Source organism: Heliangelus exortis, chromosome 2 (genome assembly GCF_036169615.1).
Source record: "Heliangelus exortis chromosome 2, bHelExo1.hap1, whole genome shotgun sequence".
Taxonomy (NCBI): domain Eukaryota; kingdom Metazoa; phylum Chordata; class Aves; order Apodiformes; family Trochilidae; genus Heliangelus; species Heliangelus exortis.
The window spans coordinates 139,013,083-139,039,507 of NC_092423.1; the positions used below are offsets into that span (position 1 = coordinate 139,013,083).

A 26,425-nucleotide genomic window follows, 5' to 3' on the forward strand; every position below is an offset into this window, starting at 1 on the left:
TGGGCCTGCGGGCGGCCCCTCTGCCAAGTTCAGTAACGCGAGGGCGCTGCACTTGCGAAAGACTGAAAAAACGTTTTCAGTGTCCCATTGAATTATGTTGTAAACCTGTTTGGCTGATACCACATTATCTTATAAAAATTACTTTTTTTTTTTTATGAGACGTGGCCATCGCTTTATTGCTGAGCGCGCTCCGCTCCCCTGTTCTCGCCGGACCGCTCGCGCGGCCCACTCAATCAAACCACAACTCCCGGCAGGCACTGGGGCTGCCGCCCCGGGCAGTTCCATTCCCGAGCAGGCCGATATCTGGGGGGGGGAACGGCCTCTTCCCGCCCGCTGCCGTCCCTTGGCGAAGCGGCAGCGGGACTGCACCATGTGTGCGGGCTCCCCCCGCCGCGGCGGCCGTTGGAGGAGCCTTGAGGGGAGGCGGCGAGCGCGGGAGCGGCGGCAGAGCGGGGATGGAGCGCTGCGACCTGAGCGGCCGCCAGCAAGGAGCCATCTGGCACCGCAGGCCCGGACTGGGGGCGCGGCGGGGGTAACCGGGGGCGGCGGGGCAGGGGCGGCTCCGCGCAGCGCTGCCGCTTCAGGTCGCAGCCGGGGCTGAGTGCCGGGCTGTCCCCAGCCCTGCGCTGGGGAGGAGAGGCAGAGGGAGCGGGCAAGGCGAAGGGAGGGGACAGAGAGGGGCAGGACCAGCCGGAGTTCAGCCGGTACAGCCCGGGGCTGCCCGGTTAGATAGCGGGGCAAAACCTGCTCGCTGAAGGTGGAGCAGGACCTCGGGGAGGCTGTGGAACTCCCGTGCTCAGAGATGCTGAGGAGCTGACTGGCCAAAGGCCCTGTGCAACTCTTCTGATTTATTTTTGTTATTTAATTGTATTGAGAGAAATACCCCAGGCAAAATCCCAACTGATTTTTATGAAACTATGAAATACCAGGAAAATCTTCTCTGATTTTCCTGACTGAAGAGCAGCAGTGTGAATGAATGCTCCTTTGGAATCCATGGATAGCGTGTGGGGAATCTGGACGTAGCTCCGTGCACTCCTCTCACTGTTCTCTGTGTTAGAAAAGTGGGAAGGAACTTTGGAAAGGCAGAGAGCAGTGTTGAAGAAGTCCTGGGAGATGCTGTAACTATGCTGACAAGTACCAACATTTCAGGGTATTTTAGAACCAGCAGTCATGCCCTGTTTCTTTTATGACCCTAAAGATCCTGGCATCACTACATTTTAATTACAAATTATCGTAATATCTCTTTAATCTCATTTTTATGGCACTTTTATTACAGAAAAGAATAGGCTTAGCAGGATGAGATAAAATCAGTTTTGTCTCTAATTTGTACCGTGGCTGCATGGCCCTTCTGATACTCACTCACACTTTGCACATGTGCCAGCAGTTGAATGCAGTTCTGGGTTGCTGATTCTGCTCTCTTGGCAGCTGGGTGCTGAGATAGCTATCAGCAGCTTATATTGCCATGGTCACAGTCCTCTGCAAGTGCCCTGCAGCTTTTAATCAGCCTGCCAATATCCTGTACAATTTTAGGCTCTAAATTTACATCCAACTGATGATATAAAATATCTGGTAGGACCAGTGTTTTCTGAGAAATCCAGGTGTAGCAGCAGATCTCCCGAACCTTAATGTCTCACTTCCTGGAAAAACCTTCTTGTGACCTATTCTGCACATGGGCTTTGGTTCTGAATCCATTTTATTTTATGCTAACAGCATGGTACAAGGATAGAATGCTAAAAACCAACAACTTTTGTTTCATAATATCTCAAATGAATAAATATTGAAATGGCTTGCTTCATGTTTTTTGAAGACTCTGGAAAGACTCTGGTATTAAAACTGGCTCTCCCCCTACCCTGGTCTAATCTGTCTGGTTTCTGAGAGTGATTCATAGCTTCTCAGTTTTCTTTATGGTAATAATGAAGAGCCAGGTTCCTTGCTGAGTGCCAAGCTGGGCATTCAGATACATTGGCAGATGATACATCAGCATACACATTAATCTTATATTGTTAATAATGTAATTAAAAATCGAGTAACAATGAGCCAAGTGAAAGGATCATTAATGTTGGATTTCCCCCATCTGCTTTACGTGTCTCCTAACTTCCTTCCAACATAGTTAATGTCTTCTTTTGCTTAGTATAATTTTTATATCAAAAATATGTATTTTTCATGGAAGAAGATTTTTCATAGAACATCATGAATGATGAGAATTGCAAAAACATATGCTAGGAACATGTTAGCCCTGGGTCTTGGAGGAAATGTGTGATAATAAAACAGTTCTAAGTGTGGTTGTTCTGACTGCTTTTTTCCCAGAGTTATAGTAAACATAATTCATAGCGTCAAAGGATACCACTCAAAGACAATACATTTTATGAATGTGGCTTTTGACAGTACTGGAGATGCTCTACTTGCTGGAGACCACCAAGGGAATATATATGTTTTTGACTTGAATGGCAACAGGTAAGGGTATTTCCATCAACACATTTTAATTGTCTTGACCTGTATATTTAGAGGCACTTGCCTGCACAGTATGCCACTGGTCTGGTTTTCACCCTCAGTTTTCCATGGATGTGGAAATAGATAGTGGTTTTCTCAGAACTGAAACAGCAAGCCCCTTTAGGCTCTGTAAATATTATTTTATTAGTTTACCTGCTTCAGAAGATCAGTAGTTTGTAACTGAACTGACCAAACAGGAGTTTTGTAGAACTCAAGTGATTAAATACTAAAACAAGAAGTCATTCTTTGAACAGTTTCAATCCATTAATAACGTGTGTCTTGAATAGCAATAAATTAGACCCAGTATTGTCATTTGCAGAAATAATCAGTCTTTTCCATCTTACACTACTGGGTTTTAATATTTTTATATTTATCATAAGTAGCTATGACTTCTTTGCTTTCATTTGAGGTTTTTTTGCTCTCAGTAAAATACATTGAAACTGCCTAAGTTGTTGCCTCATGTGACATCATGAACCAAAGTTTCATGACACAATGAGAAAATATATTTTTAAATAGGTTCAACCTTGTTCAGCGAACAATGCAAGCTTCCACTGCCTTGGCATTTAATCTTCGCAGAAAGACAGAATTCCTGGTGGCTCTGGCAGATTATTCCATTAAGTGCTTTGATACAGGTAAGGAAAAATGTAAATGCTTACCATATAATTTTATACTTTCATTATAATAGCACTATATACTGATGCTCCGCAATTTTATTACTATATAACATGTATAATTGTAGTCTTGATCTCAAATATTATCTTATTAAATTTTTAAAATAAAATCTTATGTATTTAGTATCATCTGTTCTTCCACAAAAAAAAAAAAAAAAAAGTTTGAGCCCATGTGTTATAGTCCTGTGAGTAAAGGAACTCTTTTCTTTGTTATTTTCTTTTTCTCACTGTCACAGTGTCTCACTGTTTCTCACAGTGTCTGATTAACTAAGTCTAGCACAGGGTTGCAATTATTACCTTTTTAAAAGTAATACTGTATATACTTGCTTTGAAGAAGGTGGTAGATGTAAAATCAAACAAATAAATTGTTGGGATGCAACTGAACCAGTTATTAACTGTATTTACAGTAACATTTTAACAAAGTGACAATATAAAGTAAAACAACTGACAGTACTTTTTGAGTATTCAGGTATATCTGTGTCCTTGTTCAAACATGATATCTAATGTAACTTCACAGACTGGTTGTGTGTCTCCTGATTAGAAGTTAAAATAGTGAAAGGCAGTGAAAAGTAATTCTTAATAAATTCACCTTAACCTACCAAAAAATGCAGTTACAGTGTCTCATATAATCTGGATTTAAATCTTTAAACAGCCATAGGAATGAAGGAATCTGGATTTAAATCTTTAAACAGCCATAGGAATGAAGGAATGAAGGTACATAGGAATGTACCATTCATGGGAATGAATTCATAGGAATGAAGAAATAGCTAAGCCCACCCTCTGTGCTTTTTTTCCTCCTTTCAACCACAATAAGACCAAACTTAGATTTTGGATGCACTTAGAGAAATCTTCATAATTATTCCATTATTCTTCATAATTATTCCTGCATGTTTATATGGTGCTGAATCCAGTTACCAAGTTATACTGCAGGGTACTTTAAAATATAAATGCTCTTCACAGAAGTCAGTATGGGGTGAACTATCCTTACAGGGTACTAGATAATATTTAGTTGTTGGGCTCCATCCCCTGCTTTTGCAGCTGTACTCTCTAATCCTAAGTCATCCTCCCAGGTGACAATGGCTTTAAGCACTCAATTTTTTGTAAGCCCTGCAGAAGGTTTCACTGTTGGGCTTTATGAGCTGCTTTATATCCATTTCCCATCTCTTGCCACAGCAGCAGGTCAGCTGGAACCACCAGGCAAGCTGCCCAGAATAAATAGTGTAATTGCCACAAATAGAGTTTGGTTGCTGAGAGAAGATTAGTGGTCATGCAGTCACCAGTGGGAGCCATTTCCCTAGTATGCAGTACACAGCATAAAAATGTTTTGAACTCTTAAAAGAATTAATGAGGTGTTGCTTTCTGACTGTGCCTTCCTATAGTCATAGCCCGTTGTCATTAAACCTTTCTTCCTTGCACCTGTAAATAGCTGTGTAATCATTCATACAGAATGTCCACAAGTCAAAACAAGTGGAGAGTTCTTGCCAGAACATTCAATTTCAACTTCTAGAAATTCCTGCAGGTGTTCACATCAGATAATCTGCCTACAGTAGGACATGCTGAGCTCAGCTGATCAGTGTCTTCATGACTTTTTAAGATTTATTCTCAGACTAAATTAAACAAGCCTGTGCAAGTTTTTTTCTGTGTAGAACTTGAGAATAAGTTATGAAATATGTTACTTGGAGGTGAGGAAATGGTTATGCTTCTCTAAGGTATAATAACTACATGAAGACTGATATCTTTGTTTCCTGATTACTGAGTTGTGATGTTAAATGGTCGTGTACTAGATATGCTTAAAAGTCTCTTTCACAGCATAATATTGGCAATACAGAGTAAAATAGTAGCTGCTTCACTTTGAATGGCTCTCATATCCTTTTCATTTTTTTCATCAACTCTTGCAGAAACCAAGGAGCTAGTTAGCTGGATGAGGGGACACGATTCTTCAGTGTCTTCCATCTCTGTCCATGGCTCAGGCAGGTATGCAATCACTACATCCACTGATACAGCTCAGCTGTGGGACTTGGACACGTTCCAAAGAAAAAGAAAGCTGAATGTTCATCAGTCTGTGGGCATACAGAAGGTGAGTAGAGAGCAATTGCTAAGGAGTGAACAAGCATACTTCAGCAGAAATTACACTGCAGAATCACAGTGCTTGAAAACACAGCTCAGTCTTTTCTGTGTTCTTTGGACATATCTTAACTATCATCTTACCACATCACCCAGACCTTTGGAATAATCATGCAGTAGTTGCAAAGATCTGCTGGGAACTTTTGAGGGAACTTCATATAAAGATCCTCAAACTTGGTTGGATATGACCTTGACTAACCCAGTTGAACCTGGCAGTTGGAGCCATCTTCTAGATTGACCCTGTTCTGACCTAGGGGTGGGCTCAAAGGACCTCCAGAGGTTGATTCCATTCTGAATGATACTCTGATTTAAGGATGTTGCTAAAAGAACAGTTTTGGTGTCATAATGGCAACTTCAAACATTTACCACCATCTTCCCCATTCAGCCACTTCTCCCAAAGCTGTTCTTCTTTCCATGTGCTCTGGGCACTGAATGTGGGAACAAACAAAGCTGATAAGTAACTCAGCAAAAATGAATTGCTGGTTTTCAGCTTAGTTACTCCTTTTGTTCAATTTGCTGCACAGACACTTGTATTGGAACAACATGGGATGAGAAGGATGACGTGTTTGTGTCAGGGAGTGGTTTAAATAGGTCTTCCTTAGTGTTAAGCAGCATTAAACTGGCCACCAGATGTCAAACTTTGACATAAGTACTACAGAAAATAGTGACACAGTGCCTGAGCACTGCTCACACACGTGCTGCCCTGCAGTGAATAGTCTTTCAAACACCACTTCAAACCAAAGTTCTCATCAAACTGGTCACTAAAAGACCATGCTGATTTTGCAGAGAACAAGGCTATTCATTTGAGTGCCTTCACCATGTTCTAGGTCAGGCAGAAATTTTGTCAGCCTGAAATAGTCACCTAGTAATTACTGTGGAAGATCCTGCATAAATTTTTGTTTGTTTGTTTTATTAAAACTGTTGTGTAATGCATGTTGCTAAAGTAATTGTCATGTTTTCTGTTCAAAGAGGGCTGCATTTCATTAGTGGACAAGATTTTTCTACTGTTTCTTTTTGTAGCCTGTGTGTAGGGGGTTGTTATTGGTAAATGACTCAGAATTTGGTAGGATCAGTGTGTTACATAATGGAAATAACCTTTAAATCCAAAAATAATTGCAGTGGTTGATTGAATAAATCACTGTTTGGTAATCAAGGTCCTGCACTTTTTGGTTTGGGTCTACCATTTCTGATAGGGCAATATGCAAATAATCCAATTTATCTGGATTTCATTACTTAATCCCATGCCAAAATTTAAGACATAGAGATAAGTGCTTTATTAAAGATCAAATTTATTATTAGACTGCAGCCCTGACTCGTTAACCAAAGCTGGTTTCATGCTTTCTGAGCCATCATGGTAGTGTCACACCAAGCTCTGTGGTGTACAGGGGGCCTCACTCAGCACAAGGAATCCCATTTTGTGTGTCCAGATTTGCAGATTTTCAAGGCCTCAAGAGACAATTCAGACCAAAACCCTGGACTTTGTAGCACTAGCTGTAAATCTCAGCCAGTGAGTCCTTCATGTAGTCTGTTACAATCCGAGTTATTTTTATATTTTGTTTGCGAGGAAAATTCAGCCACTCCTCATGGACGACCCGTGAATTTACAAAAAAAACAAGGCTTTATGATTTAAACAAGTTAAAAGGATTTATTTAGGATTTATACAATTAGTTACTTTGGAGAGAAGAGTCGTTAAGAAGAGAAATGAAGGAGGGTAATTAAGATGTTATCACCGTCCGCCGGCCCTGGCCTCTGGCTGTGGTCGGGTGCGTAGGGTCTGTCGCTCCTGCTGCTTCTCTGTCCCGGAGCTGAAGCCCAAGTGCCGAGAGAGGGGGGGGAAGAAGAGCCGCGCACTTCTCCTTTTTCTCTTGGAGTTTTATACAGCAGAAGGAGTTCTGTCATTTCATAAATCACTGGCACACAGGCTTGCTAAAGATAACACAGATTTTGCCATCTCAAGAACTTCTCTTTTATTTATTATTATCTTTCAGTCCTTGTCACCCTGCTCAATTTATTATCTTTGTCTGGACCGTGTACCAGGAGGCAACTGGATAAGCAGTCTTATCTTTAGGAGCTTGTCAAGCATGATATAAAACAGAAGCTAGTTAAGTTTGGGGAAAAAATCTGTTAATTGAGGATGTTTGGTATATTTTTAAAAAGAGCAGAAAAAATACTGATTCGAGAGACATATTTTGTATTTTCAAAGTGTTTACATCATAGTCCATCAGCATTCAGATACCACAAGACAATTTCAGTTTAATTTTCAAAGTTGTAGGTACAGGGGAGTTGCTGAAACTTCACGTGCTGCTGCCAAAATAGAACTTCTGATCTAAACTGGTCATTTGTTATTAAGCAGGAATGTATCTTATTACATAAAAAAATTTAAATAACGACATTTTTTCTTAATGAAAGGAAACCATGAACATGTTTGGAATAACATGTTCAAATTTTAAATATATAATTTTTAATACAGTTTTTAAAATTTTAAATAAATAAGTATACACAATATTTTTTAATTTGTAGAACTTATAGAATATTTTTCTATTATTTATATAAAATGTAATGTATAATTTTATATATAAATATATATAGATATAATTTTAATATATAATAATTTTTAAAAATTGTTTTTATCTTAATTCATCCTCACCATAAAAATCTGCATTTCCTAATTGGAGAATACACCACTAAGCTTTCTGCAATATTTTTTACTTCTAATAGTAATACCTAAAACTGTGGAATTTAAAGATGAATGCTTCATAGAGTGCATCTGCAGGCTCTTGGCACTGTCTGAATGCTGAAGATAGTTCTTACCAGATGCAGAGAGCAGTTGCAGAATGAGCAGTTCTGGGTCATGTTTCCCATCCCCTCCTGCTCCTGGGTTCATTTTCTCACTGTTTGTATTGCATACTCCCTGACAGGCATCAGAAACCTCCAGGAGATGGTTTAGCACTCATAAAAATAACTCAGATAAAGATGTGTGTCATGTGGATGAGTTACACTTAGCAAAGGTACAAATTCTGCAAGGGGGAGGAGGCCTGACCAGGCTGTGGCAGGGGACAGGGTCCTGCTGCCTTTGGGTTCCCACAGTTACAGCAGTGGCCATGCTGTGGTTTCTTGCTGTATTTCATTCAGCCATGCACTGTGGTCCAATTTTAAGGGTATTTCCTTGACAACATACTCTTTTTTTTTTTTTTTTTTTTTTTTTTCATATTCTTCCAGGTTTTCTTTCTGCCACTGAGTAACACCATCCTCAGCTGTTTCAAAGATAATTCTGTTTTTGCCTGGGAATTTGATACTCTTCACTGTAAATACCGCCTGCCAACTCCTGTAGAAGGCTCCGTATTACTGTATAAGGTCTTTGCAGTTACCAGGTAAATTGATACTTTAAACATCCTAAAGACAAACTACAAAAATTTTAGTTTTAAACCACATTTTCTTTCCTTATGTTTTCCTAATATTTTGTGAAAGTATTGAGCTAAATACTATGATAAACTTTTGAGCTCTGCTCTGACTGATACTTTCATTTGGGATCAATTATTACAGACCCATAGCAGTTGAAATAAAATAAGTTTATTTTTAATGATCACAAAAAATAAGGTTAAACTGTCCTTTACAAAAGCAAATTATATTATCTAGGAGCTATTTTATTCTTTCAGGAGAGTGCAACAGGAATAATGACAGATTCAAAAGTGATTTGGGAGCATAGTAGGAAATGTGTGATTTCTTTCTTTTTAGCTAATACTGACTTCAGTTGTAGTATTCTGATAGAAACTTTGCCTCATCTGTGATCCAGAGATGGCCGGATTTTTGTAGCTGGTGGAAAATCAAATCATCTTCACTTATGGTGTTTAGAATCAAAGCAATTGATACGAATCATCCAGATGCCTGCAAAAGTACGAGCTGTCCGCCACCTGGAATTCCTCCCAGACAGTTTTGATGGGGGCTCTAACCAGGTCAGTTTTTTTACAAAGCTTAAGACTGGTGTTTAGTTTATTCAACACAGGTACTTCAAGGGCTTTTGGGAGATGCTGGGGATATGGAACATCATTGCTTAATTGGGTATTCCTGTTTGTTTTACACCAGTGATATTAACTGATTAATCCTTTTAACTTACAGGTCCTTGGAGTGTTAAGTCAAGATAATATTATGAGATTTATCAATATAGAAACATGCAAGCTTATTTTTGAGACCGGGAGTGATGAAGAGGGAATTAGTACAGCAGCAATTAGCCCCAATGGGCGGTATATTGCAGCAGTGATGGAAAATGGTAGCCTTAATTTATACAGTGTCCAAGCTTTGACTGAAGAAGGAAATAAGGTACAGTGTTTTACATGTCTCAAAACAGCAGTAAATGCCACCCATTAAAATTGTTACTTGTCTTCGTGACTTCTGTATTAACAGTAGTTTGCAGACGTGTTGAAGTGCCATATTTAACACTAAAAATAAAGACTTAAGTGATTTGTAGAGTTCCCTTCATAGTTATTCTAGCCTGTCAGGTAGTACAGTGTTTCTTAAGTATATGTGTGACTGTGTTTCTGGTGTTGGAAGTAGAGGGAGGTGGTATTTCTTCCTACCGCAGTTTGTAAGGACCAATTTATCTTTGTAATGATGTTTTGGGAGAGCTGGAAACAGCATAATTGTGCTGCTTCTGTTTCCTATAGGAAATGTTTTGCAGCTGATGCTGTCTTAACTGCGGGCATGAATGGTGTTTTTGTTCCTGTGATTTTGTTCTTCTTACTGTGTTATTGGATACCAGCATTCATCATTATGGCACGATCATACTCCTAATCCTTCCTAAATAACAAACATTCTAAATACCAGTTCTTATTTTATTAAAGTAATATATTAATGAGAGTCTGGTTTCCAAATCCAGAATTCCATATATATTTAATCACCATGTCTTTGAAGTAAACAGTAACCAGCTTTGGATAATGATGGAGTTGAGGCTGAGGAAGGATGTCACACACCATTCCATTTGCACTTTTGCTGCTGGCTTGACATGAACTGAGATATTGACTTTGTTTCTTGATTTCCCAGTCTCCAACATGAAATTAATACCTCCCTGACAATAGGACTAATTAAAGTTTTTAAAAGTCTTTTGTATTCTTTTTAACTGGTGCTATAGAAATCCAAAATATTTCAGAGACTGTGAGAAACACACTGAAGTAAACAACCCAAACAGTACATGGTACATGTTTGTGCCTTACCAGCTATGTTTTCATGTTTGCTAAACATGGAAATTACATTATTTGTAGTTGGTTTGGAAGCTACATAAACCGTCTCACAATCTTTCTAGTTAATTGCACCAGTTTTATTCACTGGCATACTTCTTCAGGAGTATACAGTCCATATATATTTATTTATAGTAGGAATATGTCTCTATTCTTCTTGCTGTGGCAATTGAGCTCAAAAGTATGGCATATAAAATAAACATCAAATTATAGTGTCATTTAATCTGTCTTACAAGATGCTAACCAAGATGTTTTCACTTTATATTAGCCTGCACCACCCATCTTCAAAGTAATAGAAGATGGGTCCAGGTGCACATCAGAGGCAAATAAACTGACAATGAGAGTGACCTCAGGAAGGTCAGAGCGGCCTGGGAAATCTAAGAGTAGCAAAATTCAAACCAAATTGATGAAACTGCAAGTGAACACACCACTGGAAAATAAAGAGGTAGGAAAAAGTTGCAAATGTTTTGTTCTCCAGTCTGCAGCATTTGAATTTCATTGCAAAAAATACTTAAACACTTACTTTAAGGAAGGAGTTGAGGCACAGATTCACTTGGATGTTTGAGTGGAGAGGGGATTGAGAGAGTTTTAATACCATTTCCTCTTTCTGTTTAGCCCTTATTCCAGTATTAGGTGACACAGCCAGAGTTGCCTCCAGTGATCTTAGGGTACCTGTGAATTTGTTCAAGCAACCTGTGACACATTTGGGTATTTGCTGTATCTGATCTGCTTCCCTTTTATCAAATTGGCACCTCTAAGATGTCTGCCTATGAGACATTTGTTTACTAATTACTTAGAAAATGCATCACTGTTACATTTATTTTCCTGCTGTCATCACTGTGCCATATTCTCTCTGTTTTTATTTTGCTACTCTTATATATGTATCTATTCTCAAATACATACATACATATATACCCACATATCTATCCTCCTGTAACTTTCATCACGGTACTACCTATTTGTTATGTCAATATTCTCTGTGGTTTGGCTATATCCAACATTTAATTCTATATAGTTCAGTCAGTCAGGGTCTGATTTGCTTCTGGCTGAAATCCATGGTAGCTGTTTTTTAAGTTCAGTAGATAAATGATTGAATTATCTTTTTTGTTGTTGAAATACTTAGGATTATGTAACAGATTATTTATTGATATACACAGTATATATTTATTTAAATATTATGTTGAGAACTTAAGCATCTTGTTACTATTAATCAACCAGAGTGTGAGGAGAGAGATTATGAAAAAGAAATGCTTACATTTATTGTTGATCCCCTGTTTTGTAGAACGAATTGCCTGGTGGATTAAACAAGAAACGTCTGCAGGCCTTACTGAAAGGATTTGGAGAATATCCAGCAAAATACAGGTATGTTTGTGTGTATGTTCATGCTTGCACAAAATAAAATTCTTTTTACTGGCCCATGAAAGAGAAGCTGCCCAACTAAGTCTGTGTTTTAATTGCAGGATGTTTGTGTGGCGTTCCTTATTACAACTTCCTGAAAACCATTTGGCTTTCAGTAGCCTAATAGATAAGGGTATCCACAGTGCATTTGTGAATATTCAAAATGAGTATCCCATCAAAAGCAGGAAACTGCTGAGAGTCTTACAGAGGTAAAATATATATTTATAATAAATATTATAGATTTTTTATTTCATGTAGTGATCTGGAATGTTTCCAATAGCTGAAATCAGCTTTAAGGAAAATACTAAAATTAAATAGCAATGCCCTTATGCAATTTTGTTTGGTCATTTGTAGAACCATGCATCTCTTTTGAAGTTCATAATCTTTATATGTTGTGGTTCTAAAATGCATATTTTATTATTTTTCATTTGGTTTGGATCAGTGTTCTCTAAACCTTTTTTTTGCCTTTGTGTTAGGACCTTATCAGCTCTAGCTCACTGGTCTGATATCTTTGCCGAGACGCCTTATATTCCTTTGCTAGCATTTCCATTTGTAAAATTATTCCAGAACAACCAACTGGTTTGCTTTGAAGTTGTTGCAACAGTAGTAGGTAAGCAATGATTTAAAATGTGCTGCAATATATTTAAGCTTTCCCATGCAAAAGAGATTTTCCTGATTAAATGAATAAGCTCTTTCCTCAGAGGTGACCCAGCTCTCATCTAAAGGTGTTCTGAGGAATTAAGATGTAACAACTGTATGCTTAAAACCAAAACCTGCCTGTAAATAAAACAATATATTAGACTTATTTTGCAGTGTTTCTAGCAAAAAGTTAGCAGTATAACAGTATTTGTGAAGTCTGATCAGCAAAACTAAACGTATCTAGCATAATCATAACAACTGAAATCTCTGAGAGGTGGAAAAAGTAGTCATACTCAATACCCTCACCCACTGCCAGTCAAAAGGGAATGATTGTTTTTAAGGTTTCACTGTTCAGTTGCCCCAAGCATGTGGTAACTCAAAATTAGACATGTGGCTGAAAGCTGGCTCTGGCTGTCTTCTGAAGAAACATTCTAAATTAAAGTGCTTTACACTTCAATTACTTGTTGCAGCTGCTGCTAAGTCTACAGAAGATATGTGCTGCCAACCATACATGCCCACTTTGCAGACACATGCTGTTAATGAATAACTATCCAAGTTTACAGAAATTATTATTAGTATGATATAAAAATTACTTGATGCAGGCTCTAGTTTTATGGGACAGAAATACCAGTTTAAGTATTCCCATCTGCCTCCAACCACTTAGTCCCACAGTACTCAGACTGTTTTTTCATTTAATTTTGAGTCAGATTAGTTCTCCAGTTTAGTTTTCAGTCTGCTGACACAAACACTCATACCAGTGTAGCTGGAGGAGCAGTGTACTCTGGGAATGGTTTAGGAATAAGTGTTGTGAAAGAGGGCATATCTTAAATAGGTTTTGCTACCTAAAACTGCTTTTTAAATTCATAGCCTTTATAACCAAACCTTAAGCTCAAGAGTCCATCGCTCTGGACTACAGTGAATTGCATTGGGCTTTTTTTTTCTTTCAGTTAATTTTTGTCAGCACTGGTTTGAGTACTTTCCCAATCCTCCAGTTACTGTCCTTAGTATGATGGAAAATGTTTTGGCACATCATGACAAAGAACTACTTCATCATTTATTAAAATACAGTGTGACTTCACAGGTAATATTTTAAGCAACTCCATTATATAAAATGTCATAGCAGTGAATGGTAGTGCACAAGTCTTTTATTTTGAAATAATTCTTCTTTGAGGGAGTTTTCATTAAATAAAAGTGAATTATATGGGAGTGTAAAGAGTATATCATTGCTTTCCCACAGCCTCCCTTTTTCCATGATCATAAATTTCACTTGCCACTCTACTTCTTAGAGGTCCTTTGCAAGTCCACGTTGCTTGAAGATCTACTCATCAAATTATTAATGTACTTCTTTTATGTTTTTTCTAAGTGGACACAGGCGTAATGAATGTTTTGTAATCTTTATCATTAGGAATTATTTTAGCTTCGTAAGTTTAAACAGAAGATTTAGACATCCAGTGAAATAAGATGTTTATTTTTAATTACCTCATATTATTTTTTTAAGTTTATTGTGGATGGTAAAACTTACCTGTAAATATTCTGGCTTAGTTCCTGTTTCTTTCATAAATAAATCTGTGGAATAAGGCAAGAAAGTTTCATATTATTTCTTTAAAAGGATTGCTAAAATTGTACTAATGGGCTGTTTAACCAATTTCCCCAAATGATGTAGGTATATGCGTGGCCTCTTTTAGAAACACTGTTCTCTGAAGTTCTAACAAGAGAAGAATGGCTGAAAGTCTTTGACAATATCTTCTCCAACCATCCTTCCTACTTTCTAATGATTGTTGTTGCCTATATAATTCGTTCCAGAGTTCCATTGCTTCACTGTAATCAAAGAGCAGATTTTGAGGTAAACATCTTCATATTTGAGTCTTATATGACTGTTCATACAGAGAGATGTAAAATGTTGGATCTGTTGTTACAGAGGTTAGGAGCAGATGTTTCATTTCCACACTAAGAAATCATTATGTGTTTCTGAATGTCATCTAGCAGCTGGCAAATATACAATAAATTAGTAAAATATTGATCATTTTCCTACAGCTTCATGCAATGTGATGTGTTAAAGCTTTCATGAGCTTTATAGTGCCACTAAAAGCTGTTTTTGTCAATAGTTTATCAACCACAAAATAATTCTGCCTCTTTGTTGGGGATCTAGTGTGGACTTCTATCTGTGGAGGCAAGACAGTTATTCTGTTGTGTTGTTTCACTATTTTGTGTTCAGATCTGCAAAATTAGGCAGTATTATTTGATGTTTTCTGAAACTAAATTAAAATGTTTCCTACTGTTTAGCCTTCATGGGTGGAGGAAGTTTTTTCCTATGAAAACATCTCTGTAGGCAAACAAAGGGTTCCACCTTGAAAATGTGCTTGTGAGCAGTCAGTTTGACAGACATCAGACAGACAACATTAGTGCTACATTAATGTTACATTAATAATGACCAATTTAAAGATTTTCTTGGTTAATAAGATCTTTGACAGGAAGAACAGTCCTTCAGCAGAACTTCCAAGCTCCGTGTTATAACTGCAGTAGTAAAGGGAGATTTAGTCAGTGGTAGGAGTGTATCTACAGGCAGTTGGACACTGTATTCACACCTAGCTTTCCAGAGCCCCTTACACAACTCCCTTTGAAGAGAAGGAAAAGAACCAGAGCATACTTTTACAACTTCAAGAGGTTTGGGTCAGGTTCATTAGAGCCGGTGATATTTTATTAATTTGTAGAGCTCATGTAATAATCCCTTTTAAAATCAACTTTTGGGCCAGAGGATTCAGATTAGATATTAGAAGACACTTCTTCACTGAAAGGGTTATCAAACAACTGGAACAGGTGGCCCAAGGAGGCTGTTGAAATCCAATCCCTAGAGCTGTTTAAAAGACATGCAGATGTGGTGCTTAGGAACATGGTTTAGCACTGAACTTGGTAGAGTTAGGTTAATGGTTGGACTCAATGAACTCAAAGGTCTTTTCCAGCTGAAATGATCCTGATTCTGTAATACAGATCTTGCTAATTTAGCTAATTATTCCCAAATAGGTATATTAAAAATTGCTTAATCTTTTGTAGAAGGTAAATGGAATCATGTCTTTTACAGTATTTCTTTCACCATCGTAACAACCTGGACATCAATGCTGTGATTAAGGAAGCTTACCATCTCATGGAGACTACACCACTGGATATCCATCCACAGCAGATGCTTGATGACTTCATACCACTGACAAAAGGACAGTACCCTGTATTTAATAAATATCCCAAGTTCATTCCGGATTATCAAACTCAAGAAGTGGAAAGGATCAGACAGGATGAAATTGAATACTTACGAGAGAGGTATAAATGGGAAAGTTGAAGATTGTGTCAGACTGGGGGGGACAGGTGGAAACAGTTGGCTTTTTGTACTGTGAACTGTATGCTTGAGAAGAGTTAATTAAGAGAATTAGGGAGATTACTTTAAATAGCTGCTAAAAGATATGTTATTTGGATTGACACCTTTTTAGGTTAAATTGGTAGTCTTATCTTAAAAATACGTGTTTGTTACTTTGCAGAAAATATTTGGCCTCAAGTCTTTAAACATGAAAGCTTGTAAACTGGAGCCTAAATCTCCACTGACCTTGTGGTGTCCAAGGAGTTGGACAGGAGTTCTTTCTTAGCTTGCTACTAAAAACAGTGGGTACCATGATGCCACAGCACCTTTAAAAACTTTTTTGTTATGAATGTGTGGAAGAAAATATACTTTATCAGTACGTAAAGGGGATGCCATACTCTTATATGACATCTCATTTCAGCAGTTCTTTGCTAGTACAGTCATCAATTTATGAGTAATCAAGTCATTTCTTGATAACTTGGCTTCAATTATTAACATGCAATCTCCTTCTATTTAGACATTTAGCACATGAATTAGAAGCTAAAGCAGAAGATGAAACTTGGTATCGAAAGCAGGAATTACTTAGAGAAGCTGAAGAACAGAGGCGAAAAATGCTGCTGGAAGAAGAAAAGCTGGCAGAACAGAGGAAGAGGTATTACAATATAAGAAGAATTAGGGGCCTGACTGCTACATCCTGCTATTATATTTTTAACCATGAGTAAAGGAGAAATCAGCACTATTTTTTATCAGTAATGTGGGATAACAGTGTGGTCTGGTGGGAGTGAAGCTATGGTTGTATTCTGGGTTGTATTTCTGCCTTCCTTGCCTGAGGGAATACAGCAGATTAGAGGCCCAGTCATTTCATATTTTTGTCTCAGCTCTCAGCCTTTTGTCTGGTTTCTTCAGACTGTGAATGCTCTTAAGCTGTCAATTTCTGCATGTTTGCACTTTGTGACTTCAGACTTGCACTGTGGGCAGACTCACTCTGCAACTATAAGAGTTACTTATAGTATCAGTGCTGCATCTACATTTTCTTGTATTTTTAGTGGATTTAGAAAAAAATAGACTGCTTTCTCTATCAGCTGCTGAGCAAGGAGTTGTGATAGTACTGAAGCTGAACTGTTGGTTTGTCCATTTTGCAGCTGTAAAAGTTCAAGAGAATTTCAGCATCTCCATAGTTTTTAAGATCAACTACAAGTAATCATAGAATCATTTAGATTGGAAAAGACTCTTAAGATAATCAAGTCCAACCATTAAACTGATTCTACCAAGTACACTACCAAGCCATGTAGCTAAGCACTGTGTCCACAGAAACTTCTCTTAAACCTCTGTAACCTACAAAGTTAAGTTTGCAGGTTTTTCTAAAAGAGGGCAGTGGGCTTTGCAAGCTAATTCTTGAGTTTGTGACTTTGTTCCTTGAGAGAGTTTGGTATTTTCTAAATATACGTAGTACTAATTTTGTGCAGAAAGAGATGCCAGGACACCAGTAGTTATTCTAAGGAATAGTTTCCTCTTCTGTATCATGGCAGGGGTAAACTAGTGCTTAATAAAGTAGAGCAGAAACAGGGCACACCATTTCATAAGTGTAAACGGGGACGTTACCCTTTGAGGCTTTCTGTGTGTCTATGAATTTAATTTTTTCTTGTAAATGAAAACTGGACATTTTAAAGTAATGAAAAGAACTCTCTAAGGTGTGTAAGTTAGATATTAGCTCATAGTAGCTGGTACATGGATAATAACTACCATGCAAGTATCTGCTCATTGGTACTGCCTTTTCATATACACAAATTACATTTTTTCTGTTTGTTTTGGCTTTGAAGACTAGCTGCTGTGAAAAGAGAACTTAGAGTAAAGGAATTACAATTTCTGGATGCTTCAAGAAGGCATTTTCTGAAACACCACCAAGATCAGCATCAATCGGAACTGAGACATCGGGATGATGAAATTGCAAGAAAGGCTGAGTATTGCTCAAACAATTATTTTCTTGAAGATTTGTTTGTGGAAGCATATAAGGAAAGAAGTTGATATACTGGGATTTGTGAGGTGTATTTAGCATGAGATGGACTGTTTCAAGTGGTAAATGCTTAATTTAACAGTTTTATTTGGCATTTACTATGTTGCACTGTCTTACTTTAGCTGAAAAAATTCCTGAGAAAAGCCAGATTCATCTGTATATTGTCAGTGTTGAAAAATATAATGAGTTTCTTAAAGAACTAGTTAATTCTCAGCTGTCTGTGGGTTTTATGTCCAGACTGCAAATTAACTCTGCTATTGATAGAGAGTCTCTGCAGCAGCCTCTGGCCAGGCCTGGCTCTGCTTCTGTGACTGGTTTGAGCACCATGGCACACAGGTGCCAAGAATGGAAACTTTGGAACCTTGGGGGCACAAATTGAGTCATTGGAGGGCCATTCTTTGTGTCTCAGCACCACACTTGAGAGTGCAGTGCAGTTGTGTGTTTGTTTCCACAGTCAGGGCACTGAGAGATTCATTAGCTGCAGCTCAGCCTAGGTCTGCCAGGTGCAAAGTGGACACTTCCCTATCTGTGTACTGTCCTCTGCAGCATTCTGGGTTCAGAGATTCCTTATTCAATGCTGCACTGCACCTGGCAGGTCACTAGTGCTGGATCAAACTTGACATTCCCCTAATATGCTTGGCTGGATGCAAAAATATTCCTGTGCTGTTTCTCCATCTCTTGATATGCAGTGCTTTCCATTGTTCATGGTGTAACACCAAATTTAACTAGAATTAAGAAGCAGGGTGTGGCTTGGGGTTTTCTTCTTGATAGTGTTTTTTAAGGGAGAAGAATCTCTCCTTTCCTATATGTTCATGTGTTTCTCTTCTCCCCAAGGTGTCCATGAGAGAGCAGGAAACAGCTGCTGCTGTTCAAGATGTAGAAGTACGACGGATGGAACTTGAATCACAAAGACAGCTTTTTGAACAGGTAATTATTAGAGAACTCTGCAGATTGTTATTTAATGATCCTTCCTTTTCACTTCACAGATTCAGTTGTAGTTCATTCAACCAGATTTTGTGAGATAAAAGAGAGCCTTTGTTTTTTTCCCTTTTTCTCTATGATACCTTTTTTGTTTCAAAATAAACCCTCTGCTGAGGAAAGCATTAGTAGAATTCAGTGTTGTGTGCTTTTCTGGGAGAAAATTCCCATGTGCTTCTCATTTTATTCTTCTCCAGAGCAGAGGTGTTTGGTTGCTGCAGGGTTTAGCTGTGTGCTCAGCTGGCTGAGAGGAGCAGGGAATGTGTAAATAAGAAACAAGTCTGTAACAATATGTTCCTCATCCCTGAAACTCTCACCTGTTCATCTGTGGTATCCAGATATATCTACATTTTCTGGAGGGAATAGTATAGCAGATTGACAGGGTTAATGAAAAAACATCCAATTGCCAGCAACATCATGGAGCAAAAAAGGAACGGATGATTTGTGGGGAATATGTATTTTCTTTTCTCAAAAGACTGATTTATAATTCAGAAACATTCAGTAGTAAAGAATTTTAGTTAATATTACCGCTAATGATTATAAATAATTAGTGACTGAAATGCAAGGCTGCCAATGGAAGGCTTTAGTAATTTCTTTTTTGGTTAGAAATAGTAAGTTAAGGAATCACAGCTACACATGCCCATCATGCATATCTGCAGAGCCTATGGAATGTGGGCATCCAGACAGTTAACCCTTATTTTGAAGCATGGGTTTGCTAATATTTGACTTTTTAAAGCTTTCAGCTACTGACTTTTCATAACCCATGCTGAGCATAAGCAGGCTAAATTTCTTTTAGCATTTATTTATTAAATATACAGACAGCTGTACTGTGGCTACATAACACAAGCTAGGCTAAGCTCATTTGTCTTCCAGTACTTGTAAAGTCAGCAGTTTAAGGGAACTAATTCTACAGTGATCATCCTCTTTAGGTTAGAAAGGTGGCAATTATTTAACTAGCTGAGCATAGATGTCTGCCCACAAGAGTCTGTGTAGCCAGGCTTGCCTTCCTTATGCCCTGAACAGTTTTACTGCTGTCAGTGAGGGGTTATATTCAAGCTTAGCAGGCTGAGTGTGTTAACTTTGCTTCAGTAGCCTGCTGACATACAGCTCAATAAATTCCTGCAGGCCTGGGAAGGGGTTGGGTCTTCTCCAGAAAACTGTGTAGATGTGCACTGATGAATGTGAAGAAGTGGTGAGAGTTCAAATTCTGTCTCAAATCTGCTGATTTGTTCTACTTTACTTGGGCAAATCATCTCTGCATTCAAGCTGCAGATGTGTTTATAAGTCCCTGTACCATTAAACATTTGTATTTGTGAAACATTTTGAGGTTTGGGCTCAAATGTGCCATAAAAGTGGAGAGTATTTTTGTGGTGGATCTAATTCATTTAACTTGGAATTATACTTTTATGCTTCACTGTAATCCTGGGAATGGATTTACATCTGTATCAACCTTTGAGACCCCTGTGATGACTCAGGCTAAGAGTAATTCCACGTGGAATGAACAGTAGGGACTATCACTTTCTTGGACAGTTATGATATCTTGATGGTTATGACAGTGGGATCAGATGGGTGGATGTATTCAAATACGAGTTTAATGACATTTTAATGAATCTTAAAGAGACTGTTACAAATGTGGGTTAGCAGCTTAGCAACAATAGTTTATATTTGTGTGTTTGGCAGGATCGAATCAAAGATCAAGAGGCAGTTACAAAGGAAATGAAAGAAGAGGTGGATGCCTGCCAAAGAAAGATGGATCTGGAAGATCATCATATTCAGAGACTGATGGGAAAAGATAGAGAAGGAAAACAGAAATCTCAGAGAGTAAGATGATTGGTTCCTAACCCTAACACATCTATTGTGGACATTGTATGTTAACTACTTCAGGTTAATATGAAAATATTTTCTAAATAAATCTAATTTCTAGATACCTATATTAATAAGTTATGATAGCATGTTTAAAGTTTTGAGCTTTTTAAAAAATCTGACTGGAGTGTCCAAACAGCATATGATGCTGAAATTCCCTGGGCCTGCCACAAATACTAACTTTTCTTTACTTCTCAGGAGGCATGTAAGACTCAAAAGTGCTTTTAAGAATAAGTTATCCTCCTGTTAAGGAAAGTGTTTTAGTGGTTAACATAATAAAACAAAAGTAAGCCTGAAGGGAACTTTCAGTTGGTAGTACTTGGCAGGAAATTCAGCCACAGAAGCTGTCTTCTAGATCACAGTAGTGAATGTGTGTATCTTGACATTCAGAATTATTCAGATTTTCAAGCTCAGAACTTGTAACTGCACAGTTGGAAAAATGGTTGCAGCTAACCCACTGCCCATATGCTTGGCATCTGCATTTATATTTTGACTAGAAATAAACATATGGGTCTGAATTTTTGTAAACAGCCTTTAATTTTTGGAAGCAGATGGATGTGGGTGGAAGTATTGGCATCTAGGTATCAATCGTATGTTGATTGCACCTGTAAACCTTCTTAAATCTATGCTAGGAAAGCAAAATCCCCAAAATTATCATGAGGGTTGATGCCTCTTTCCAAAAGATTTAAAAAAAAAAAAAAAAAACAACAAAGCAACCAACAAAAAAAAAAAAAAAAAAAAAAAAAAAAAAATGAAGACCGTCTGTAAGGGAAATTATAAGAAACATGAAGAAGCAGCAGAAAAAAGCCCTGATAAGTGGGACAGCCCTCTGTATGAATGGAGCAGTGGCACTGCAGGTGCATTCTCCCAGCAAGCTCATCTAACAGTGATATTGCAGAACACTTCATTTCCTCTGACCTTAGCTGTATGTGAGGCTCTGTTTCTGAAATAGAGTAAGTGAAATCCTGGTAAGAAAGATGTTTTCTTAGGTGGCTGAAGAAAATTTAGCCAAGGTGCAGCAGAAACACACTGGCACTGGCTGGAGGCTGCAAGCATTGCAGAAACTCAGGCACAGTTATGGGGACTGTGAGAAGCATTATGAAGAGATAGCCAAGCTCCTGCATGACAACAGGGTGAAAGAAGCTGAACTGCTGAAGGCCATGAGGGAAGCAGAAGAAAAAAAGGTATTTGCATTACTTCTAGGTCAAATTTTAACTGTCTTTTGTCCGTAACATGGTGGAGCATAAAACTGAAAGGTATTGAAGAAGTCCTGGTTTGTGAATCTCCTTTGTTGTTTTCTGGAAGCACTAGAGCAACTTGGTGAGAATATAGAAAAGCATGTTTCTAATTCTGTAAGTTTCTCTCTTGTTTTATTTTTTCCAACCCCTTTCCCCTGGTGTTTGAATGAGAAAATTTTCAAAAAGAAAAAATCATTCATCTTAATAACATATATTCTGACTTAAAGGTGAAATTTAGTCTTTACTAATCCAGATGGTCTTACATGTTGCTCATTCCTTGCAACATATCTGTTGAGGACACATTTAATATCACTGTTTCACAGTGGGAAGAAATTATACGGACAAAAGATCAACTGGAAGATGAGCAGAAGGCTGCTGCTGCTACAGATGAGCACAGGAAGCAGTTTTTAGAAGACAGAGTGAATGATGCATTAGAATTGTCTGAAAAGCTGCAAAGAGAAGATGACTATTTTGGTGAGCATCTAGATAAAGGAGTCATCCTGTGTGGATGCTGGCATGAAGCCTTTGGCAACTTAATACAAATTAAGTGTCTAACATTAGGGATAAAGCTGAGGTTAAGTCTATCACATAAGTACTTTCTGGCAGTATTCTTTCATGAAACCAATATATGAGACCAGACCTGGAAAGAGATCTCAGATTGGTATCTATCACATGCAGCAATATAAATGACATTTTTGGTAGGAGCATAGGATTAGTTCAGCTTAAGCCAACCTTAGAATTGCATCCCTTGGAAGTCCTGTGTCAAATAATGTAAGTAACAGCAAACTCAGTGCCAACAAGTTGCTTTGCCAAGTGTGTTCACTGGAAAGACCATGTATGTGCTTTCAGAATTGACCTGTACATCATTCTCAAGCTCTGCATTTGTGTGTTTTTGCAGGTATTTCTACTCGCCCATCTCTGCAAGGCTCTCACAACATTAGTGATTTGTGTTAAGATTAGGTGATTAATATAGCTTTGGGCAGACTTTTTAGACTTCACCCTTATTTGCCTAATGTTTTTAAAATGGAGCAATTTGCAACTGCAAATTATTAAAATGAGTGTCTCCTAAAATTGCAAGTACAAGCAGCCATATTCCACATGATCTTAGTGGTCCATTTGTCAGAAGATTATTCATGTAGGAATGAACAGCACATGTGGAGATGTAATTTCTTAAAATGAAATGCAGTGATGAATAGCTTTGATCCATAGACTAGAAAAATTGACTTCTCATTCTGAGCAAATTGTACTTGCCATTAGTTCGAGTGAGTGATGGTTCCAGTTTTCCTTCCTGGAGAAAAAGTGGTTCACCTCAAGCTAGAATTCACTAGAAATTTAAACACTTAATTTACAAAGAATCACTCTCTCCCTTTCCCACAGAGAGACTGCATGGCTTAAAGGCTGGAGGTACAGAGAGAGGAGTAGAACTTCATCAGGTGCCAAGGTCTGGAAACATCTATCTGAATGATTTTTTTGCATCAGAATCATCATCACACAGTAAGTTTCTAAGTTAGTTTCTCTTTTCTCTTACATTTAATTTCAGATGCATTACTGGAACACCTCACTGGTGTTTAGTGGATAGTAAACCAGTTTGTTGTTGTATTCTATTTCACACCTAAAAACTGTCTTCACCACCAGCACAGGTAGAAAGCACCTGAAATGTGTCACATTATGAGAACACTCATGTTAACCTCAGCCTAGTTTACACTCATTCTGACATGATCATTTTACCTGGGCTTTCTCTGTCTTCATAGTTATGTATGAATTTGAGGATGTTCAGAAGATGAAGAGCTTTCCTTCATCAAACTCTTACTGAGAGTTATAGTTTGGAATAAATCTGTAATAGTTTCCTCTGAGCTGTCCTAGCCATTATGGCCAGTGAAAACACATTTTAAAATCACATGCATCTTGCATACAGAAGTGTATGAAATGGGAAACATGTCCTGTGGTCCTGCCCCAGGAACCTATCAGCACCAGACCCTTTTGTAACAAAACAGTTGCCACTCTCAGTGAACTTAGGAGTCATTTTACTTGCTTTTACAGATCTTAGGGCTGTCTTGCATACAATAGCAGTAATAAGCCAGCAGGAGGTATCAATTCTGCAATAAGCACTTATGGTATTTATGGAAAACATTGTAATATTAAAACATTGTAATATTAAGCTCAAGTTTCTCACACTCAAGTGTCTTTAGACAGAAAACGAGAAGAGCTGGCATGCCAAGAGCGGGAACTGATGGCAGAAGTCAGGCAGCTCAGACAGAAACTCATCTCACAGGCTCGAGCAAGACGTCCTCCAACCTGTTTCCAAGCTACAAAGTGGACACCTTGAGATGGTTTGCTGTGGACCTCACTTGTATTTTCAAGTTATTAAGTGAAATTCTGAATATTTATAGTGTGATTAAGGACTGATCATAGAGTGTTTATTATAAAAGTCTGGCAATACTTTATATAAAAATAAATGCTAGCTAGAGAAATGTGTGTTGTTTGTAACCACTTTATTTTCTTGGTAACTGTAATGCTATTTTTAATTCTAAAATAAACTCACTTTTTACCATTAAGTTATTACACTTGCAGATTTTGTGTAATTATTTTCTCTGGTGAATGCCATGATATGAAGAAAAAAAACACTGCTGAAATGTTGGTTTTGTCAGTGACATGTAAGTGAATTCTACACATTCCTTCAGTGAAATTCTCAGTTTGAGATAAAAATCCTTTCCATTGAGAGTCAAACCCCGAAAAAAGGCTCAGAGATGCCTACGCTGAAAAAAATAAACGCACAAGGTTTTTTGCTAGCACCTTGGGCTGTATATGTCTGTATATGTACACAAGTGGAGTTTGTAAGCCTGTCAGCACTGAGGCTGTGGCCACACTGGAGCATTCCCTGCCAGCGGGAGCGGGTGCCCAGTCATGCCCCGTCCCAGTTCCGCTCCCTGCCCGCTGCTGGGATGAAAGGAGGACCCAGGAAACTCCAGGCCTGTCAGCCTGACCTCAGTGTCTGGCAGGGTTATGGAGCAGATCATCCTGGGAGCAATCACACAGCACCTACAGCATGGACAGGGGATCAGACCCAGCCAGCACAGGGTTAGGAAGGGCAGGTCCTGTCTGACCAACCTGATCTCCTTTTATCAGCAGGTGACTGCCTGGGGGATGAGGGGAAGGCTCTGGATGGAGTCTACCTGGACTTCAGCAAGGCCTTTGACACCGTCTCCCCCAGCATTCTCCTGGAAAAGCTGTCAGCCCAGGGCTCAGACAGGAGCACTCTGTGCTGGGTTAGGAACTGCTGGAGGCCCCCAGAGAGTGGTGCTGAACGGTGCTGATCCAATTGGCAGCTGCTCACCAGTGGATCAGTGCTGGGCCCAGTTCTGTTTAACATCTTCATCAAATTTAGATGAGGGGATTGAGTCCACAACTAGCAAATTCGCAGAGGACGCTAAATTGGGGGGAGTGTGGATCAGCTGGAAGGCAGGAGGGCTCTGCAGAGGGCCCTGGACAGACTGGAGAGTTGGGCTGATTCCAATGGGATGAGGTTCAACAAGGCCAAGTGCCGGGTCCTGCGCTTTGGCCACAACAACCCCATGGGGATCTCCAGGCTGGGCACAGAGTGGCTGAGAGCAGCCAGGCAGAAAGGGACCTGGGAGTCTGGATTGACAGGAAGCTGAACATGAGCCAGCAGTGTGCCCAGGTGGCCAAGAAGGCCAATGGCATCCTGGCCTGGATCAGGAACAGTGTGGCCAACAGGTCCAGGGAAGGGATTCTGCCCCTGTACTCAGCACTGGTGAGGCCACGGCTTGAGTCCTGTGTCCAGTTCTGGGCCCCTCAGTTCAGGAAGGAACTCAGGTGCTGGGGCAGGTCCAGAGAAGAGCAAGGAGGCTGTGAAGGGATCCAGCACAAGTCCTGTGAGGAAGGGCTGAGGGAGCTGGGGGTGTTCAGTCTGGAGGAGGCTCAGGGGAGACCTCATCACTCTCTACAACTCCCTGAAAGGAGGTTGGAGCCAGGGGGAAGGTCGGTCTCTTCTCCCAGGCTGCTACCAGTAAGACAAGAGGGCATGGACTTAAGCTGTGCCAGGGGAGGTTTAGGTTAGATATTGGGAAAAAATTCTTTACAGAGAGGGTGATCAGACATTCGAACGGGCTGCCCAGGGAGGTGGTGGATTCTCTGACCCCGGAGGTTTTTAAAAAGAGACTGAATATGGCACTCAGTGTCGTGGTCTGGTAACCACAGTGGATTAAGGGTTGGACTTGATGATCCCGAAGGTCCTTTTCAACCCGAATGATTCTGTGTTCCTGTGCAGCACCCCGCCGCCCTGCCCACACCCCACCTCAGCAGCGGAGCCCATTCTCCCTCGTGCCCACTGCTGAGGGTCTGACAGGCAGCCCGGATGCAGGGACCCCTCCACCGCAGCGCTGATTTGAACAACAAACGTGGTGGGAATCCTT

At 39.2% G+C, this 26,425-nt stretch overlaps 1 protein-coding gene across 2 annotated transcripts; it reads left to right on the forward strand.

Annotated features, from left to right (window-relative positions):
* Positions 1-191: 191 nt before the first annotated feature.
* TBC1D31 (TBC1 domain family member 31) lies at positions 192-24,547 on the forward strand. 2 transcript variants are annotated; one of them, XM_071738303.1, is made up of 22 exons: positions 192-532; positions 2,308-2,454; positions 3,007-3,122; positions 5,060-5,238; positions 8,505-8,656; positions 9,079-9,238; positions 9,402-9,602; positions 10,785-10,961; positions 11,799-11,878; positions 11,977-12,123; positions 12,391-12,524; positions 13,501-13,634; positions 14,217-14,396; positions 15,633-15,865; positions 16,417-16,551; positions 17,720-17,855; positions 18,748-18,840; positions 20,572-20,712; positions 21,744-21,938; positions 22,316-22,466; positions 23,370-23,486; positions 24,173-24,547. In XM_071738303.1, exons 1-22 carry the CDS (start codon positions 456-458, stop codon positions 24,316-24,318), a joined length of 3,231 nt encoding a protein of 1,076 aa, XP_071594404.1. In that variant the 5' UTR covers positions 192-455; the 3' UTR covers positions 24,319-24,547. The 2 variants fall into 2 exon arrangements, with proteins under 2 accessions (XP_071594404.1, XP_071594403.1); XM_071738302.1 differs by having other exon boundaries at positions 361-532; positions 24,182-24,547.
* The last annotated feature ends 1,878 nt before the right edge of the window (positions 24,548-26,425 follow it).

Excerpts from the sequence above, each read along its gene's own strand:
- TBC1D31 (XM_071738303.1), top strand. The coding sequence starts at position 456 with ATGGAGCGCTGCGACCTGAGCGGCCGCCAGCAAGGAGCCATCTGGCAC. Across the intron at positions 18,841-20,571 it reads AAAGACAGCTTTTTGAACAG|GATCGAATCAAAGATCAAGA; the intron begins GTAATTATTAGA and ends TGTGTTTGGCAG. Across the intron at positions 23,487-24,172 it reads ATCAGAATCATCATCACACA|TGTCTTTAGACAGAAAACGA; the intron begins GTAAGTTTCTAA and ends CTCACACTCAAG.